Here is a 22,358-nt window from a genome sequence, read left to right as displayed (position 1 = left end):
ACACACAAAAAATTTGACACACACACACAAACACACACAAAAACTAACACAGGCACACGAAAACTTACATGCACACAAAAACTTAAATTCACACAAAAACTTACACACACACACACACACACAAAACTTACACACACACACACACGAAAACTCACACACACACGCCAAAACTTACACACACACAAAAACTAACACAAACACAAAAACACACACAAAACATAAAAATGAAAACAAAAAAACACACACACACACGCAAACACACATGCACACAAACACACACTCACAAAACTCACACACACACACACGAAAACATACACACACACGCAAAAACAAACAAACAAAAAAACAAACAAAAGAACAAGAACAAATAAAAACACACAATCGAACAAAAAAAAACACACTAACCCAATTAAAAAAACAACAAAACAAACAAAAAAACTTACACACACACAAACACACACACACAAAAACTTACACATGAACACGAAAACTTACATGCACACGAAAACTTACATGCACACAAAAACTTATACACACACACACACACACAAAACTTACAAACACACACAAACACACGAAAACACAAACACACACGCAAAAAATAAAAAAAAAACAAAAACTAAATCACACACACACACACATACAAAAAAACATAAACATTAACACAAAAAAAACTCACACACACACTCACAAAAACTTACACACACACACACACACAAAACTGACACACACACACACGAAAACTGAGACACACACGCCAAAAATTACACACACAAAAACTCAAAAACAAACACACACATACACACACACACAAACTTACACACACACACACAAAAAACTTACAAACACAAAAACAAACACACACAGACACACACACACAAACAAACAAAAAAAAACACAAAAAAACAAAACACTTATAAACACACTAAATACCTTATAAAAACAAAAAATTACACACACACACAAAAACTTACACACACATGAAAAAACTTACATTAACAAAAAAACTTACATTCACACAAAAACTTACACACACACAAAAACTTACACACACGCGCCAAAAAATACACACACACACAAAAACTAAAAAACAAACACAAGACCTCTAAAAAAAACAAGACTACAATAAAAACCCCTACACCAAACTAACTAAACAAAGAAACCCAAAAAAAAAACAAAAAATTATACATGACCAAGAAAAAATAAATTAACACTCAAAATTATACACTCACACACTAAAACTAACAAACACATTACAAAACTGACACACACAAAATCTTAGACACACAAAAACTTACACACACACACACACAAAAACTTACACCCACACGCAAAAACTTACACACACGCACACAAAGAAACTTACACACACAAAAAAACTTACACACACACACACACACAAAAACTAACACACACACACAAAAACTTACACACACACACACACACAAAAACAAACACACACACACCAAAACATACACACACACAAAAACAAAAACACACACACAAAAACTTACACACACACACAAAAAAACGTACACACACACACACACGAAAACTAACTCACACACACTAAAAATTACACACACACTCGAAAAAACTTACACACACACAAAAACTTACACACACACACACACACAAAAAAACTTACACATCCACACCAAAACTAACATGCACACAAAAACATACAATCACACAAAATCTTACACACACTCTCGCAAAATGACACGCACATACTAAATCTGACACAGACACAAGAAAAGTAACACACACACACGAAAACTAACACACACACTCCAAAACTTACACACACACACAAACAAACACAAACCCAAACAAACACACAAAAAAAAAAACACAAACACAAAAACAAAAAAATAAAAAAACACACACACAAACAACGATCAAATAAAAATAAAACAAACAAACAACCAAACAAACACACAAAAATAACACACACACACAAACACACACAAACTTACACACACACACAAAAAGATACACCCACAGATAAAAGCTTAGACACAAAAAAACTTAAACACACACAAAAACTTAAACCCACACGCAAAAACTGACTTTCACACACAAACTTAAATTCACACAAAAACTAAAACAAACACACACACAAAAATTACAAACACGCAAAAAAAATAACACACCCACAAAAAAAAAAAAACACAAAAAAACAACCACAAACACAAACAAACAAACACACACAAACAAACACATGCACATTAAAACTTAAACGCACAAAAAAAATTACACACACACACACACACACGAACAAATAAAAAAACAAAAGAAAAAAAAAACACACACAAAAGCTTAGACAAGAAAACGAATACACACACACACACACAAAAACTAAAACACAAACTCACAAACAACAACAAGCACTAACATTCAAAAAATCACACAAAAACTTACATGTACAAAAACACATACACACACACACTCAATATTACACACACTCAAAAAAACTAATACAGACACACACACACTTACCCACACACTCGACCTCATAATCACACACACAGGCACACACACACACAAACATACAAAAAACTTACACATCCACACTAAAACTTACATGCACAGAAAAACTTACATGCACACAAAAACTTACACACACTCACAAAATCTTACATGCACACACAAAAACTTACACACACACACTAAAACTTACACACACACACGAAAACTTACACACACACACACACAAAAACTTACACACAAACACAAATGAAAACTTACACACACACACACGAAATCTTACACACACACTCAAAAAATCAAACAAACACACAAACTTACACACACACACACACACTCACAACCACAAAAATACACAAACACACAAACACAAACACAAACACACACACACACACACACACAAACAAACACAAACAAAACAACACAAACAAAAACACACGCAAACAAACAAACACACACAAACACTCACACAAAAAAAAAAAAACAAAAAGACACAAACACAAAAAAAAAACTTACACAAACACACACAAACACACAAACTAGAACACACACACAGAAAAAAAAATAAACCCAAACAAGCATAGACACAAAAAAACTTAAACACACACAAAAACTTAAACACACACGCAAAAACTTTCATTCACACAAGAACTTACCAGCACACACCAAATTACAAACACACACAAACAAAACAAACACAAACGCAACCAAAAAAACAAACACCAAATAACACATACACACACACAAAAACTGACACACACACAAACAAACAAACAAAAACACTAAACCAATCACATGAATACAAAAATTCACAAAGAAACCAACACACACACACACACACAAGAAAACAAACAAACACACACTAATACACTTACAAACACAAAAGCTTGGACGCAAAACAACTTACACACACACACACACACAAACTTACACACACACGCAGAAACTTACACACACCCTCAAAAACTAACATTCACACAAAAACTTACATTTACACTAAAATTTACACACACACACTAAAACTTACACACACGCTCACAAACTTACAAACAAACACACAAACTAACAAACATACACGCCAACTAATGAACACACACACAAACACACATACATTCACATGCCCACAAATTAAACTTTAAAAAGACAAAAGAAATTCAAATATTATAAAGAATGCTCTATATATAATAATATATCGCACAATAAAATACACGCAAACACAACCTAATACACACACACACGACCACTTAAAACCCAAAAAGCCCTCTTACACACACACACACAAAAACTTAAACACAAACACACATGAAAACTTACACACACACACACGAAAACAAACACACAAACGCAAAAAAAAAAACACACACAAAAACATACACACACACACACAAAAAAACAAACACAAGCACACCAAAAATAACAATCCAAAAAAAACATAAAATCACACAAAAACTAACACACACACACAAATACAAAAAAAACACAAAAACAAACAAAAAAACACACACACAAAACTCACACACACACACACAAAAAAACTTACACATTCACACGAAAAATTACACACACACAAAAACTTACACACACACACACACACACACACACACACACACACACACAAAAAAAAACATAAACATCAACAAAAAAAAAACACACACACACACCCACAAAAAATAACACACACACACACACACACACAAAACATAAACACACACACACGAAATCACACACACACGCCAAAACTAACACACACAAAAACAAACAAACACACACACAAACACACAAAAAAATACACAAACATACAAAAGCACAAACACACAAAAACATACAAACAAACACAAAAACTTACATCCACAAACAAAATCATAGACAAACAAAAACTGACACAAAAACAAAAAAACTTACACCCACAAGCAAATACTAAAATGCAAAAAAAAACGTACATGCAAACACATAAATAAACACACAACAAAACTAACACACACGCACACTAACTTACACACACACACAAAAACTTACACACACAAAAAAAATAAAACAAACACACACAAACACACACTAACACACTAACACAATCAAACTAAAACTAAAAATCAAACAAAAACTTAAACACAAACACACACACTAAAACTTAAAAACATACACGTCAAAACTTACACACACAAAATCTTAGACACACACACTCTAACACACACACCCACAAAAACTTACACCCACACGCAAAAACTTACATGCACACAAAAACTTACATGCACACAAAAACTTACACACACAAAAACTTAAACACACGCACAAAAACTTACACACACACACACACAAAAACTTACACACACACACACAAAAACTTACGCACACACACGAAAACTTACACACACACACGCCAAAACTTACACACACATAAAAACCTACACACTTACCATATCACAGTTACATTGTCTTAATTTTTCAAATTTCATTTTGAATTTCTGTCGTGAAATGCAAGAATTGGAATATTTCAGTAGTGACTTGTTGTGCTTTACCTTCTCACAGTTACATTCTCTTGATTTTTCTAAGTTCATTTTGAATTTCTGTCATGAAATGCAAGAGTTGGAAAATTGGGGTCTTAGTCCACCAGGCTGAATGGTGGAAATCCACTAGCTCAGTATTGGGGTCCCAGTCCACCAGCCTTAACGGTGAAAATTCACTAGCTCAGAATTGGGGTCTTAGTCCACCAGCCTGAATGGTGGAAATCCACTAGCTCAATATTGGGGTCTCAGTCTACCAGTTTTATTGGTGTACATGCACTGTTTAAGTTAGGTTAGGTTAAATTTTTATGAGCTCGCTTAATAATCGAAACTAAACTTTTACGGTGCGTAGGGTTTGGTTAGGCTCGATTATGTTCTGTTAGGTTAGGTTAGGTTAGGTTATCCCATGTACGGCTCACTTTGGTTTGTTTTGGTTAGGTGAGAGACAGGCAAAATGTTAGGTGTATGATTAGGTGAGGGTAGATTAAATTAGATTAGGTTAAGTGTGTTTATGCTATGGTAACCTAAGGCAGTAAATGTACGTAGACTAACCTTGCCTAACCTAACTTAACCTAACCTAACTTTGTGTGTGTGTGTGTGTGTAAGTTTGCGTGTATTTGTTTGTGTAAGTTTGTGTTTGTCTGGTTATGTTTTTTTGTGTTTGTGTTTTTATGTGTGATTGTGTTTTTTTTTGTGTGTATTTGTGTGTGTATTTTTTTGTGTGTGTGTGTGTGTGTGTGTGGGTGTGTGTGTGTGTGTGTGTGTGTGTGTGTGTGTGTGTGTGTGTGTGTGTGTGTGTGTATGTGTGTTTTTGTGTGTTTTTTTGGGTGGGTTGGTGTGTGTTTGGGTGTGTGTGTGTGTGGGCGGGTGTGAGTGGGCGATTGGGTGCTTTATTGTGTGAGTGTTTTGGTGAGTGAGTGTGTGATGTATTTTTTGTGATTGCGTTTGTGTCTTTTTTTTGTGTTGATTTTTTTTGTTTTTTTTTGTTTTTTGTGGTTTTTTGGTTTTTGTTATGGTGTGGTTTTTTGTTTGCGTGCGGGTTTTTGTTGGTTTGAGTGGGTGTGTGTGAGGGTGGGTGAGAGTGTGTGTGTGAGTGTGCGAGGGTGAGTGTGAGTGTGTGCGTGTGCCTGTGTATGTGAGAGTCTGAGTGGGTGTGAGTTATGGTTTTGGTGGGTTTGTTTTGGGGTGTGTTTTTTTAAGTTTGCTTTCGTTAAAGTTTTTTGTGTGTGTGTGTGTGTATTAGTGTGTGTTTTTGTGTGTGTGTGTGTGTGTAAGTTTTTGTGTGTGTAAGTTTTGGCGTGTGTGTGTAAGTTTTCGTGTGTGTGTGTAAGTTTGTGTGTGTGTGTGTGTGTGTAAGTTTTTGTGTGTGTGTGTGTGTGAGTTTTTTTTTGTGTTCATGTGTAAGTTTTTGTGTGTGTGTGTCATTTTTATTTTGTGTGTGTTATTTTTTTCTTATGTGTGTGTGTTTTCGTGTGTGTTTGTTTGTTTAAGTTTTTTTGTGTGTGTGTGTGTGTAATTTTTTTTGTTATTTTTTTTTTTTTTGTTAATTTAATTTTTCTTGTGATTTTTTTATTTTGTTTTTTTTTGTGTGTGTAAGTTTTTGTGTGTGTGTGTGTAAGTTTTGGTGTGTGTGTGTAAGTTTTCGTGTGTGTGTAAGTTTTTGTGTGTGTGTGTAAGTTTTTGTGTGTTTGTGTAAGTTTTTGTGTGTGTGTAAGTTTTTGTGTGCATGTATGGGGACCGGGGGAGGACCTTTGGGGCCCAGGGAGGGCGTTTGGGGATTTGGGGGCCCGTGAGGATTGAGTGGTCTTTTGGGAGCCCGGGGGACCTTTGAGGACTAGGGGAGGGCCTTTGGGAGCCCAGTGGACCTTGGGCGACCGGGGGAGGACCTTTGGGGGTCCGGGGGACCCTTGGGGGCCGGTTGGCCCTTTGGGAGCCCGGGGGACCTTTGAAGACCAGGGGAGGGCCTTTGGGGGTCTGAGGAGGGCGTTTGGGGGATAACATTTCGAAATTTTTACTTTTTAGTTTACTTTTTTTGCGGCGCATCCCTGCGGCGCATCCCTGCGGCGCATCCCTGCGGCGCATTCCTGCGGCGCATCCCTGCAGCGCATTCCTGAGGCGCATCCCTGCGGTGCATCCCTGCGGCGCATCCCTGCGGCGCATCTCCTGCGGCGCATCCTGCAGCGCTTTCCTGACCCGCGGCGCATCCCGGCGGCCCAGCCGGCGGCGCTTTCCTGGCCCCCGGCGCATCCGGGCGGCGCTTCGGGGGTCGGGGGGCCGGTGGGGGGCGGGGGGAGGGCATTGGGGACACAGGGTGGGCCTTTGGGGCACTGGGTGGGCCTTTGGGGGTCCGGGGGGCAGTTGGGGGCCTGGGGGACATTTGGGGACCGGTGGAGGGCTTTTGGGACCCCGTTGGTCCTTTGGGAGCTCGATGGGCCTTTGGGGGGCCCGGGGATGGCTTTTGGGGGTCTGGGTGGGCCTTTGGGGGCGCCGGTGGCCCTTTGGGAGCTTGGGGGCCTTTGAGGACCGGGGGCTTCCTTCGGGGTTGGGGTAGGAGGATTGGAACCCTTTGGGTTGGGTTAGAGGACCTCACAACACTGTTCAAATGAAACTTGTGTATTATAACGACCACAGAGTTTCACCATTAAAGTCTCTTCTAAAATCTCTTCAAAAATCATCTTTTAAAATGTCTCTAACTGTTTCGCCGAAATAGTTCCATAACCTGTCTAAAACAGTTTCGCCCAAATAATCCCTAAACGTAATTCAGCGTGTTCCTTTTGTTTTTGGCATCTCTGCGCTAATACATTTCAAATTAATAAGAAACCTGATTCCCGCGCTAAAACAATTCATCGCTAAGATGATTCTTGGAGAATTGTTTCCATGGCCTTTGGCTATTAATATCCTTTGGAGTTCGACCAAAAGCGTTGTTTCCGAGGCCAAGACATTAATGACATGGATCTATTCCTGGAAAATCGTTTCTAGGCGAAAATTTTTAAAGTCTGACAGATGATGTCATTGGTTGATTGATCTGTTAAGAAAGGGGAATTAATTTGATGTTTCTAAGGGGAATTATTGATTCACGATAGGTGAATTGAGGTCGACAGCACAGGTGTTCCAAGGTCGATGTTGTTGTTGTTGTAAGTGCACGCTCTCAGCGAATGTCAAGGTCGATGTTGTTGTTGTTAAATTTAGGTCATTGACCACATTAACCACGTGTTCTCCCTAATGACTCTATGCCCATATTTGGTGTACGTACGGGACTGACATTACCACGTGTTCTCCATAATGACTCTATGCCCATATTTGGTGTACGTACGGGACTGACATTACCACGTGTTCTCCCTAATGACTCTATGCCCATATTTGGTGTACGTACGGGACTGACATTACCACGTGTTCTCCCTAATGACTCTATGTCCATATTTGGTGTACGTACGGGACTGACATTACCACGTGTTCTCTCTAATGACTCTATGCCCATATTTGGTGTACTTACGGGAGTAGCACCCCCCATTCTACTCACGGATGGGGTTGTACGGTAAATATTATCTTTGGCGTTGGTTCATATAGATTGCACAACATATTGGACTAATGTTTTATGCTCTGCAACCTAGACTTTGTTGCTTGTAATTAAGCTCTGTTCTTTGATTTTTTATGATTTGCTACATACACTTTTAATTTTGAAATTTTTTAAGATTCTCGTTAGAATTGGTTATTCGGTACCAAAACCAGCGCCCCTCGGGATCTAAATTCAGGGTATCAGCCAGCTATTTTTAAGTCAGTATAGAAGCCTGATAATTTCCCAAGACAAAGGAACTTAAAATCAAGACAGCAGCCTGCTAATTTCCAAAGACAAAGGCATTTAAAGTCAGGATAGCAGCTGGCTAATTTCCAAAGGCAAAGAAATTTAAAGTCAGTATAGAAGCCTGCTAAAAAAAGACAAAGACATTCAAAGTCAGGATAGTATCATGCCAATTTCGGTGTCCTAGGATATACAATAAACAAAATAGATATCTTATGCAATTGAAAACAGATATACAAGATATTGATAAAATAAAGTGGATGGCTTGATTTCATCTACTTGTTTAAAAGAGTTCCCTACTCTCCTTGGAAACTATATCAATTCGATGAATTTTCAATTGTGACAAATTTTTACATCCTTGCTCCTAGGAGTAAGGACTGGGAAATCATCTCCCTGTTCTTTACTTGGTTAGACTAAGTATGGACACTTTAGCGTAAAATAAGTTTTTATTCCTATGCAATTGAATAGGATATACAAAATATAAATATAGCAAAGTGGATTGTATGATAGCCTCTTCGTGAATAAAAAGACCTCCCTGCTCTTGGGAACTATATCACTTATATAAATTTTCAATTCTGACAGTTTTTTTTTTATTCTTATTCCGAGGGGTAAGAATTGAGAAATTTTTTCCTGTTCTTTATTTGGTTAGACTAACCATGGATACTTACTTACTTGACTTAAGGCTCCTGCCGAGGGCTTGGCGTAGAGAACGATGAGACTAGGCGCCTCCAGGTTGACCTATCGCTTGCCAGGCTCGCAGCTTCTTCCACCGGGATGTGGGCTTGGGTGAGGAATTAATCGGCTTTGTCTTTCCACCTAGTGGGTGGGCGTCCTCTGGGTTGCTTCCATCCGTGTAGGTTGGGGTCGAAGTCAAATGCGACCCGCACTGGGGCGTCGCTAGGCATGTGAAAGAGGTGGCTGCACCACCGAACAGTGCACTGAGTGAGCTGGGTTGAGAAAGGAGTTTGAGCGGTACGTGACAGGAGAGTCTGGTTGCTAACGAAGTCAGTCCAGTGAATTCTTTCGATTCTTTGGAGATATTTCGTCTGTGCGACATCGACGGCGCTGAGGATAGATTTTGCAGCTGGCCACGTCTCCGCTCCATACGGCAGGACGGTGCTAACTGACGCATTGTAAATCTGCATTTTGGTAAAGCGGCTTATGTTTGGCTTTCGCCAGATGCTGCTAAGCCTCCCGAAAAGTGCTGAAGCTTTGGCAGTTCGAGATATAAGCTCTTTTGTGATCAAGCCTTCATTCGACAGAATAGATCCCAGGTAAGTGAAGTCTTCAACCACATCTACTTGGTTACTTCCGATGTTGACTTCCTTTACAGTAGAACGGGACGTGGGATACTTTCATGCAAAATAAATTTTTAATCCTAATGACATTACAGTTTTTGTTCATAGTCAGAGTGGAAGGTAAAGGTAAATAAACATAGATTTATTCCCGTTTTTTTTATCTACATTACTGACTTGTATTGTCCTTACAAGTTACACAAGTAATTTTAACAAGTAATAGTCCCACCATAAACTCTATTTAAATATATTATTATATCATCTACATAACTTTATTGCTGGCCCTGATCGCCGAAATTAGTAATCGGCATCCCTGATGTCAGAGACGCTTTAATTTTTTTGGCACTGAAATTCGCAAGGTGCTGCTTGACCTTATACCAGAGGGTATAAAGCAAACCTGAGCACCGAACGATCGATTCTAGTTTGCCAATATTTTACTTCAACTTAGACTAAACATTGATTTACAAAGTACGCTCAAAATTAGCAAGCATATGATAAGCTTGTAAGTTTTGGACCGTGAACAGCAGTGGTTCCCTTACTGGGTCTATCACCTTATTTCCTTAAAAATCACCTGAGTGCCATCTTTAAATTCATTCTTTTTAAATTTTAATAGCGAATAAGCATAAAGATTTGTATGTTATTATTTCTGGGTTTTTTTAATATAAAAAAATTAAATTAGAAACATTGATATTTCGAGTTGTGGAACTATTTATAAAATTCCAAATAGAAAGACAATGCAAAAAAGGGAAAAAATTCGAAGTGATCTTATTCAGAAGGATGGACTAATAATTAATAATCTTCGGCTCGATTTTCATTAGCAGTAATCTTAAAGCATCACGATTCACTGTTTTTAATACATTTGTGATGCATTATTTGCAGTCACTATCCACCGATTTGCAGTAATTAGCGATCAAGGCCATCACCGCCCATTAATCGCTCCAGCGCCCACTTTGGGAATCACTAGCCATCATAATGGACGGCAGAAGTTGAAATAATTGAAATATAAATGAGGCTATATTTAGGACATTATATATTGGAAATGCCCCCCCTCCCAGTGTTTTCAGCCAGTCACTAAAAAAATTTAAGTCGGTAAAGTAGTAGCTTGAAGCTACGTTATTTTACTGGCTCAGTTCTTTTTTTCATTAGGTAAACCGGCTGATGGAAATATATGACGTAAAAAAAAATGACAAGTCTCGGGCGGTTAAAAAACCTAAAGTAATTTTAACAGCACTACCATCCAAATCAGTTGGTAAGAATGACCAGCCTGTCGGTAAAATACATGGCCATCTTTACCCAACGTTTTGGATAGTGTCGTCTCTGCCTATAGCAAACTCAATGTTTGCTATAAACCCTAAAAACCCTTAGGTGTGTCAACACCAAGGAAAATATGTAGAGGTATTCCAAAACGTCAAAATTCTTCCAATTCCTCCCATAATCTCCTGCATTTTTTATGTATCAACAATTTTGTGTAATTTCATCCTCTGCTTCTCACCTAAAATGTTAGGTCTTCTCGCCTAAAATATTAGGGTTGCAAAAATTTCACACCCTCTCTCTCTACCACCAAATAAGTTAATGAGTATTTGCCCCCCCCCCCAATTTATTGTAGGCTATTAAAAATATGCTATATAGCAGTGGTTCCCAACCAATTCTAGGCAATACCCCACCTAAGCAGTTCTGAAATCCTTATGCCCCCTTGTGATGTTAAAATTTTGCTACTCAAAATTTCACAAGCATACACCTGAAGGAAGCTTATATTGTCATTAACTTAGTATTTTTCGTCAAGTCATCCTCTAGGCATATTTTATACAAATTTATCTTAGTATAATATACTAATAATACTAAGTTTCTGGCTTTATACAACATCTGTTATACAATGCATGACGTCACTACAATACTATCGTCATTACAATGACGCCATTACGTCATTAAAAATTTTAATACTATTAAAGTTTCACACACATATACCTGAAGGAAGTTTATATTGTCATTAACTTGGTATCTTTTTGTCAAGTCATCCTCTAGGCATATTTTATGCTAATTTCTTTTAGTATAATATACTAATTATACTAAACTTCTGGCTTTATACAACGTCAGTTATACAATGCATGACGTCGTTACAATACTACCAAGTGTTTCTGCTCTTCAAATGAATACGAATGTGATGTCATTGACATAGCTCTCAGAATTAAGGCTCTAGAGTATGGTCAGTAGAACAAAATGAAGCCGCTGTGCCGGCTCTCATGTATCATCCCGTGATTCCCCCTGGGTTTTTGATCCGAAATGCGCTAATTATGAGGGTAATCACGCATGGTATAGCCTAAAATGTCGTATTCTGCGTGATGTCTTGAGCAAACGTGTGATTAGGAAATGACTGTCGAGTTGTCTGTCTCAATCTGCTCTTTTAATATCAATGGCACGAAAGATAAAGATGGCTCATTAAATCAAAAAATAAATGATTTTGACATTTTGTTCTTGCAAGAACATTTACTTCCCGCCATCTCCGTTAACACTCTACGAAGAAGTAGTCACGATATTGTCTTTCCCCAATGCCCGAAAAACAAAAGGCCAACCTTCCGGGGGCCTTGCATGTGTTATCAAACGATTAGTTACTCCTTTGTCACCTATCTTATTTTATTCCTCTTATAATATTATGGCAATACGACATGGTCATATTGTATTTACAAATATATATCAACCCTACGATTAGAAACGTCTAGCTTCACTTACAAAGTTTTCTAATGCCTGCTCATCCCTTAAAACTCTGTTATGCAATATTAAAAAGCATGGGTATCGGTGGATAATGATAGGTGACTTCAGTTGTGATGTGCATACCTTCTCTACTCGTGCCAACATAGTTTTAGATTCGTTGCCTATTAGTTACCTTATAGTACCCAAAGCTCTAAATTACAGTTATATTCATGATAGTGGCACTGTGACCAATATTGATCATTGTATTTGCTCTGTCGATGTTCCCTGTTCTTTCGTTAATGTTGACGAAGACGAACGTGATTTTGACCACCTTCCCCTTTCCCTTACTGTAGCATTAACCGCTATTCTATCTAATCGTCATTGTGCTGCGAACAAAAATGGTGTATGGAACGAGAGTGAAGTACAGCCAATTGGCCTTTATATATTTCTACCCTAACAGCACTGTTGTCCTGCGCCAAGATCCCTTTTAATCTGCTGTGAACGAGTGGTGTTTTGCCATAAGCCAGAGTGCAACTGAATGTTTATTACCTTCACTTAGTTAAGTGCATGAACCAAGCTGAGAATGTGGCTGTTCCCCTAGTCCGGGTGAAACTCAAACTCGAAGTCCAATTTGGAAAGAAGACCCGGGTCTTAAAGACGTCAAAAATCGTGCTAAACTCTGGCTTCGCATCTGGATTGCGTGTGGGCGGCACTTGCGAGGCCAAGTGTTTGATGTAAAAAGTAAGACAAAAGCGGAGTTTAAACTGTATCTTTGTTTGGTTCGATATAATGGTGCTGAGTTCCCTGAAGGTGCAGTACAATGGAAAGAAGTCATTAATGCGTCTAAATTTGATTCATTAGGGACCAGTGATGTTATCCCAGATTCGTCTTGGCTTGGGCATCATAAAAATATTTTTGGTAACATTGAGTATAATGTTCATTATCATTTTCAGTTCTTAGTTTCTAAATTTTTGCCACCGAAAGTTTTGCAACGTTATGTTATTCCCGTCTCAACTAAAAGTATCGTAAATTGTATGCTTAAACTCAAGTCTAAATCGAGTGATGTTGATGGAATTAGCGCTCACCATTTACGTTGTGATTGTCTGGCCTAGTTGCTCAGCTCCAGTTACTTTTTCAGTTCTGTTTTTGTTTGTCAATGGTGCCTGATTCCTTCCTTTGCGGAACAGTAACTTCGATTCTTAAATGCGGAAGAGACTCTTTTGATTACAGTTCATATAGGCCCATCATTGTTGCTTGTAATATTAGTAAGGTTTTTGAATATGTTCTTCTCCTATACATTATTGAACGAACTGCAAAAGACTCAAACCCATTTGGATTTCAACCTCGTATAGGGTGTCAACATGCGCATAAGGTTTCATCTTCAACTCTTTATGATGCCCAGTCTAAAGGTTATGAATAACATATTTGCGCTTTGGATTTATCTAAAGCCTTTGACAGTATTTGCCATGCACAAATGTGGCACTCTTGGTCAGTGTTTGGAGTGAACCCTTCTATCATACATGTACTTAAATTTTGGTATAATAATTCGTTTCTTCGTTCAAAATCTGTACAGGGTACTGAGGTAATATACCAGTTCAATCTGGAGTACGACAGGGTGGGGTGCTATCACCTTATATATTTAATTCTTGCATTCAAAATGTGTTATTAGGAATTAAGCCTTCGTATTTTTATAATTTATCTGATGTCTTATATTGCGTATGCGGACGACCTGCTCGTTTTAAGCCGAACCAAGTCTATTTTGGCATTATCGGTGCAACGTATTTCTATGATGTTTCGGGATGTTGGTCTGTTTTTGAATGTTGATAAATGCGAATATTTAGTTTTCAATCCTAAATCATCAGCTCATAGTTTATCCTATGGATCCTCAGTAATTCGCAATGTTAAGAGTTTACGGTGGTTAGGAATTAGTATATGTTCTATACTCACTTGTTTGCGACTTCAAGTTCTGAGAGATGTCAAAGAAAAGTCAAAGATCGGATATGCACAAATTGTACCTAACTGTTGAAAATATTCACGCCGAGCTTTAGCTAAAATGTATTCCACATAATGTGGCCATTCTGTCTTATTTTTAAGTGGAATATATTCGTTCTTGAATAAGTATGATTTGCGCCAGATCCGTATCGCTTATTTTAGAAATTGCAAATTTTTAGTGTACCTTCCAACTTCATATCGTAATACACGTATTATTGAGAAGTATGGTGCTACCGACATTATCCAATCGTTTTAATTGCTTAGTAATAATTTAACAAGACAGGCCTTTGTGTCCCTAGGCCCAAACCATAATATTATCCGTGTGTTTTTGTCAGTGATTAAGGTTTAAGTTATCTTTTTTTCTGTGCATTTGATTTTTTTTCCCCTTTTAGTGTACTTTACTCCGCTTGTTTCTTATAGAAGTGGGTTATAAATAAATTATCATTATCATATAGTGAATCCTGCATATAATCTACCAAAATATGGCCTTGTCCCACTGGTGGGGCCTCTGCCCCACGTCGGGAATCACGGCTATATAGGCAATATATTAAGGTTCATATCTGTAAGCTATATAGGCTATTGGGCTATTAATAATAGCCGAAATAATATACTATCTCTTTTTAGGACCTTCGAGATTCTTTAGTAAGAGTAACTAAAACTGCAGAAAAACTGCCGGATTCATCTTCAGCAGAGGCGAATGAAGTAAAAAATTTGGCTTACCATCTTCTTGACAAGTGTGCTGAAACACAAGAATCTTTCGAAATTCGCTCAGATTTATTGGCATTAGCTGTAAGATTCTTTCAAACAGCTCAAACGGTAATTCGCTATCCTCTTTTTTTGTTATACTCCGAAATTATTTCATTATTGTTTTACCTATAATTTTCATGTACTATTTTCAACTATTTCGTTCAGTTTATTTTCATCAATGTTCAAAAACCGTCTATATTAAATTAAGAGACGTATTTAGGGGGGGGGCAGGCCTATCTCCTACAAATAGAAAACTAATTGATATTCTTGGACAGCTCGATCGTTAGAACTGTAAACATATTTCCTTTTACTCATTTTCTATGGGGGGGGGGTGTGATTGGATTATCTATGGCCGAGATAACTAGCATGTTCGTTCTTCTTTTTAATACCTTGCCATAATAGTTTTATCTTTGTATATACTGTTATCTAAATATTTAGAAAAATAAATCACTTATAAGATGTATTAAGAGCAGAATCTGGTTATATTTTTTTCTGAAAAATAGAAATTGCAGTTTTGTGAAAAGACGGATATAATTTCTGCTTTCGTGTCATTTCCACAAAACTGTTTGTACATTTCCATGTAATATATCTGATTCTCTCGAGAATATAGCCGTCTTCAGTGCAATTTCAAATCACAATTATGCCGTCAATATTTGACAGGCTGCCCAGTGTTGCCAGATTTGCACTACTTGGGCCCTTATCTCAGATGGTTACGCATAGGATTTTTTGAACTATCGCTGAATTCTTTGAATTCAGTGCACTTTATAAAAGGAATTTTTTTGAAGAATTCCACCTTCGGTGCAATGTCGCTTTTAGTGATGCGTCATTTAATACCAGGTATTCAATAACACTTGCACCCAGTGTCAAAGCTGCTACAGTCCGAAAAAAGAATTTTTGAGATACTTTTTGGCTCCAAAAGTTTAGCAACTAAAATCGAATAACTTACTTCGGTTATAATTGTTTAAGAGCAGTAAACAATCGTAAGAGAAATTGGCGATAGTATAATAATTATTATCATAATTATAATAATACTTATTGCGTGAAATTAGAATGATTTGTGTGTTAGCTATAGAATAGATTTAATAAATTATTAACTAGAATAGTTAGTAATCTAACACACAAAAAACTCAAAATGAAGTATAACTGTTGAACAGTCGTCAGAGCATTTGGGTAAAAATTAAAATTTTTAATTTAATATTGAAAAGTGTCGTGATACAAATGAGCTCAGATACCTACCTACTAATAGTCGGATAGTCAATCAGCTGGGTTTTAAGAGCTCTTCTTATGTCCAATCTATTATTTTGAATATGTTCTTCTGCCTCTCTTAAGTCAGTGGGAGGGCAGAAAGAATCAAGGAGCTGAGAAGGGCCCTATTGATTTAAGACATTTTGATAAGCTATACTTATTAGTACGGTGGTAACGTGACGTAGTGATAAGTTTGAAAATTTATTGGAAAGATTTGAGAGCAGTCAATAGAAACAAAGATTAGGTTCGTTTTATAGATTTTCAGAAAAAATTTAGAAATTTTTTAGAGTGAATATCCCAGTCAGTCAACAAATTAGAATTTAGCTCATGAGCCTACTCACAAATACTGATTATTAGATTCTTTGGGATATTTGTATTTTGCAAAAATGAGATGTAATCTTCCTTTATTTTAATCCCCAACCCCACGAATATTCTACAAATATTGATAATAATAATAATAATAATAATAATAATAATAATAATAATAATAATAATAATAATAATAATAATTCTATTTTTGCCCTCTCATAAAAAAAAGGGAAAAAGTGGAGTAATACAAAAGAAGAAAAGGGAAAAAAACAAGAACACCCAAAATCAAAGAACAAAATTAAGTAGTAACTTCTTCATTCGCACTCGTAGATCAGATGTAGAGGCAAAAATCCTAACAATGCTTCCAACGCCATTTTTTCTGCACTTGTTTCCATAGACGACACAACGATAATTGGGTCTACCATATTTTGAGATCTAAAAATGAATGTGTTTCTCTCGTGGAGTGGGCATCGAAATAAAACTTGAGGTATTTGCAGTATACAGACCGGAGTTTTAGTTTGTCAGTTTGCGGGAACCAGTCCCATAGCGGAGATACCTAAAGTAGATAAGGGAGAGCAACCACTGCGTAGAGCTTTGCAATAAACTTCTAGTTTAAGCTAAATTTCAGAGAGACAAGCTTCCCATAACTTGAACGAATACTCTTGGTAATTTTCTCGATTATTAGTAAACGACAACTTCTGACACCATGACCGTACGTTATTCCCAGGTACTTCATGGTATTTCCAGGGAAAATTTTCATCTGTTCAACTATCACATATGTATGGCCACTACTTTGCTACTTGCTTGCCGAAGGACAAAATCCCACAAACTCCGTCTATAAAGGCGGGTTGACCTTTAGACCGATACTTTTGTCGAGTTCACAATTCAGTTGAAAAATCAGGTGGGCTGGGTGATATCCTTTTGATTGGTTGCAGCTTAATTTCTTACAGTTTTTCTTTTAAATTTTTACAAATATACCAGCTGCGATGCTGTTTATTTTTGTTGAGATTTTACTTTAAAAGCAAGTTTTTGAAGATTTACAGTTAACACAAAATTTTTCAAACACCAAAACTATTTATTATCAAAATCCTAGCGATTTACTAACGCTATCTCTCCTCTCCTTCATGAAATCTTGGACTAGTTTTACTAGTTTTACGTCTTCGAAACTGAATAGTTATGTTAAGCTTAATTTGTTTTTGAATGTGAAATGTTTTCACAAAATTTGTCTTTTATTCCAATTTCTGCCCAAGTTCACTTCTTCTTTGATTAACGCTTATGAAATCTTCAGATTTTTTATTTAGTTTTTTCCTTGACCATGAGCTGGCTGGAAGTACAAGTGAATCCTTAGTCAGATGAACAAGGTGATATCCTTTTGTCTACCATTTAGAAATTGAATTATATATTTTAGCTTCAACGGTTTTGGACAGGTGTCGCTTGACAAGGCTCTGAGAGTAAAGTGAGATTTTATTAAACTTGAAGGCATGAAACAGTCCAAATTAAGCTTCTCCAGCGATCCGTAGTGCACACAAAACGTAATAGTCAGCATAATAGAGAGATGAGGCTTAAATCTGATGAAACTTTTAACATGAAAAGACAAAGTGTGGAACAAAAAGTATGGATAAAATACAAAAGTGGCGCTAATGTCGAAAAGAAATCATCAACGTCATCTAGAATTTAATGATACTTGGCGTTTTTCTCGGCAGTTTCTGAAAAAAAAACAACGTTGATGATTTTTTTTCACTAGTTTTAGTTTCTACTTTTATACCTCACCCGTACTAATTTAGATTAGCGGCATTTTTACGATTTTATTGGAAAATCTTGCTAGCCTGAGAGGAGCTATAGGAACTAACTTCATTGGGGCAACAAAGTGGGGTCTATCAGATCCCATGTACTTTCGGAAGCTCATATGTGGGACGTACTAACCAGAATTTGGAAATGAGATTATTACAGCATAAAGACTCTATTTCTTCGCCTTTAAAACAAGATTCTAAGCATGAAGATTTTACTTTAGCTGTTTCAGAACATATTTTCAATTTACCAGACCGTTTTATTTTGTTCGAAAATATCACTTTGATTTCTAGGGATCGGGGTTTAGAGCAAAATTTTCTTGAAACTCTTGAAATAAAAAAAATCTTATTCAAGAATATTGCTTTGAATCAGGACAGAGGTGCATTTGGGCTGAACCCTATCTATGATAATTTATTAAAATCTGACAGAGTAAAGTTCAATCAACCCGATGTAGTCAACCTCTGTCCAGATGTTATATCATTGAACGCTAATGAGCCGAATCAAAGAAGGTCAAAGAGGCTAGCTTCCCCCTTTGCTTTGAAAAGAGTTAGAGAATTAAACAATATGTAGTTTTATTTGATATCGTATATAAACTTTTGTTTTAAATCGTTTTAGTCTGGTTTTACTACTCATGGTAGTAACTGTATATGTGACCGAAACATGTAGTATTTTTGTGAATTTCTATACACTGTCTATTAAAAAGGATTTTATCCCTATTTTGAACTTTCATTTCATAGAGCTATAGGAATTAACCAGTCTTATATACGCCAATAAAAAATCAAGATCTAATGGCTATCTGTTATAAGTGCATTTACCATATCACATGGTGTCATTTTGCTAACTGCCTGCGTTGCTTACTACTAAATTAAATAAAAAAAAAAAGTTTTTTTAACTGAAAGTAAGGAACGACGTTAAAACTTAAAACGAACAGAAATTATTCTGTATATGAAGGGGGCTGTCCCCTCCTCAACGCCTCGCTCTTTACGCTAAAGTTTTTTTATTGTTTAAAAAAATAGAGTTGTGAGAAAGTCAAACTTTAGCGTAAAGAGCGAGGCGTTGAGGAGGGGACAGCCCCCGTCTTATACAGAATAATTTCTGTTCGTTTTAAGTTTTAACGTCGTTCCTTACTTTCAGTTAAAAAACTTGTTTTTTTTATTTAATTTTTGAACGTTTTTGAATTAATGCAGGTTTTGATTTTGGCTCACCGTACATGAATAATTAAAACAAAATTTGCATATTATATTTGGTTAAATGGCTTTCTCGAAACTTGTTTAATTTTATTTACGAACGTTTTTATTAGTAATAAATATACGTAACTTAGAATTAACTTACGTAACGACCTTCTATATTCATAAATTTTTAACACGTATATTAGGGGGTTCGCCCCCTAGTCAATACCCTGCTCTTTAAACTATAGTTCAAATTTTTTTTCCAGTTCTTTACAAATGACCTCTTAATCACAATCAGTTGATCAGTTGAAAAACTTGTTTTTTTTTATTTAATTCCTGATCTTTTTCTTTAATAATGCTGGGAAATCCGGCGCCCCCTTCATAGCAATGTCCCTTCCCCCATGAAAACTTCCTTCATGGAAAGATCCTTCCATACAGCCCCCGACCCTCTCCTTCCCCCACCTACCAGAAAAAATCTCCTCTGAAAAAGTCTGTATACTTCCCAATAACCAATACTATATGTTAACATTGAGTAAAGTTCATAACTTTCAGCCCTCCCCCTGGGGACTTTGGGGGATCAAGTCATCCTAAAAGACATTTTTATCATATTTTCGACCATGCTGAACAAAATGGCTATCTCAAAAGTTTGGTTGGGTGACTTTGAGACAAAAATAAGCGTGGGAGGGGGCCTAGTTGCCCTCCATTTTTTTTGGTCCCTTAAAAAGGGCACTATAACTTTTAATTTAAGTTCCAATGAGCCCTAGCACGATATTATAGGACCACCGGGTCGATACGATCACCCCTGGGGAAAAAAAACAAAAAAAACAAACAAACAAACAAATAAACACGCATCCGTGATCTTTCTTCTGGCAAAAAATGGAAAAATCCACATTTTTGTAAATAGGTGCTTGAAACCTCTACAGTAGGGCTCTCTGATACGCTGAATGTGATGGTGTGATTTTCAGTAAGGTTCTATAATTTTTAGGGTGTCTTTACCTCTTTTTTTGAAAATCAGCCAAATTTTCTCATGCATGTAACTTTTGATGGGTAAAATTAAACTTGATGAAACTTATATATTTGAAATCAGAATTAAAATCTGATTCTTTTGATGTATCTATTGGTATCAAAATCCCGTTTTTTAGAGTTTCGGTTACCATTGAGCCGGGTCACTCCTTACTTACAGTTCGTTACCACGAACTGTTTGATAGGTTTTTATTTACTGCTTCAGATCGGACAGGGGTAATGCAAGTTCATATCACACAAATGGACATGTGAATCGGCAATCTTCAGATGTTTCTTTTTCTTTTAAAAAGAACGATTTCGATTATTTTACCTTATATAATGTTTTATATTCATCCACTGTTACAATTTTTTTCTGTCTGTGTTATTTTCGTAAACAATAATGAAGAATAGAAGTGGCGCTTTGTAGCTATCGGCAGTACAAGAAGACAAAAAACTCAAATAATTATTAGTGAAAATAATTCGATAGCAGGATAGTTATTCACTCCAGCCTCTCCCCCAACCCCTCTCCACGAGAATAAACGCAAGCACTCTTTAATCTTGAAAAATTTGGTAAAAATATGATACTTATTCATGGCGTTTTTTCAAATATTTCCTGCCTTCCGGTATTTAGTTGCTTTCTAATTTATTCTAAAAAATCTGTTAGTAAATAGAATTTTTTTAACAACAATTATTTCCTTTTATATTTAATTTCAATAGTGCAGAATGGAAAGCCCGTGAACTTAAATTATTGCTCCTTCCAGGCCAGACTGTTGCATTCACCAGTAAATTCACCAGTTTATTGTTTACCAGATTGCTGTCATTAGATATTTTTGCATCGTATATTTGTTTACCAGGTTATTAAATCAGATATAATTTTCAGACGGTGACAAAGCTGGATCAATTGGATGTTCAGCTTTTGACTGGCACTTTTCCACGGGGAAGTGCTGGATTAGCCCGACTACACTCACAAGTAATGCGTGCTACAGAAGAAGCGACTGCCCCCGCCCTCCATTATGGCTATGATCTTCTTGAGAAGACTAGGCAAACTGCAATAGGATCACAGGTATTTCACGATTGATTGTAATTTATCTGTGAATCTTTTTTCAATATAATTAAATGATGAGAGGAGTCATGAAAATTCTTTCCTCCAAATTTGGCATAGGTACAACATATTCCGAGTACCCTCTAAAATGCTGAGGATGGGTGCAAGATGTCTTGTTTCTGTTCTGCATACGAAGAATGCACTGGCCTTTGTAATCACTTGACCTATGTTTATTTACCCGACAAAGCGTATTTTGCAATTATAATCAATTTTTTCTGTTTACAATCAGTT

General features: G+C 36.7%; 1 protein-coding gene across 3 annotated transcripts in view; it reads left to right on the top strand.

The window, feature by feature from the left end:
- zormin (spectrin and immunoglobulin domain-containing protein zormin) overlaps positions 1 to 22,358 on the top strand; it is a 168,240-nt gene that overhangs the window by 28,596 nt on the left and 117,286 nt on the right. For all 3 annotated transcript variants that reach the window (XM_089097975.1, XM_089097974.1, XM_089097976.1), the window contains exons 2-3: positions 15,390 to 15,581; positions 21,906 to 22,088. In XM_089097975.1, the coding sequence (XP_088954101.1) occupies positions 15,390 to 15,581; positions 21,906 to 22,088 (375 nt within the window). The remainder of the gene's footprint in view (positions 1 to 15,389; positions 15,582 to 21,905; positions 22,089 to 22,358) is intronic.

The sequence above is a fragment of the Artemia sp. Qi Xiang Cuo genome, chromosome 12 (assembly GCF_049724085.1).
Source record: "Artemia sp. Qi Xiang Cuo chromosome 12, ASM4972408v1, whole genome shotgun sequence".
Classification (NCBI taxonomy): domain Eukaryota; kingdom Metazoa; phylum Arthropoda; class Branchiopoda; order Anostraca; family Artemiidae; genus Artemia; species Artemia sp. Qi Xiang Cuo.
The sequence above is the reverse complement of the archived record's forward strand: the minus strand, read 5'-3'. Positions and strand labels throughout refer to the sequence as shown.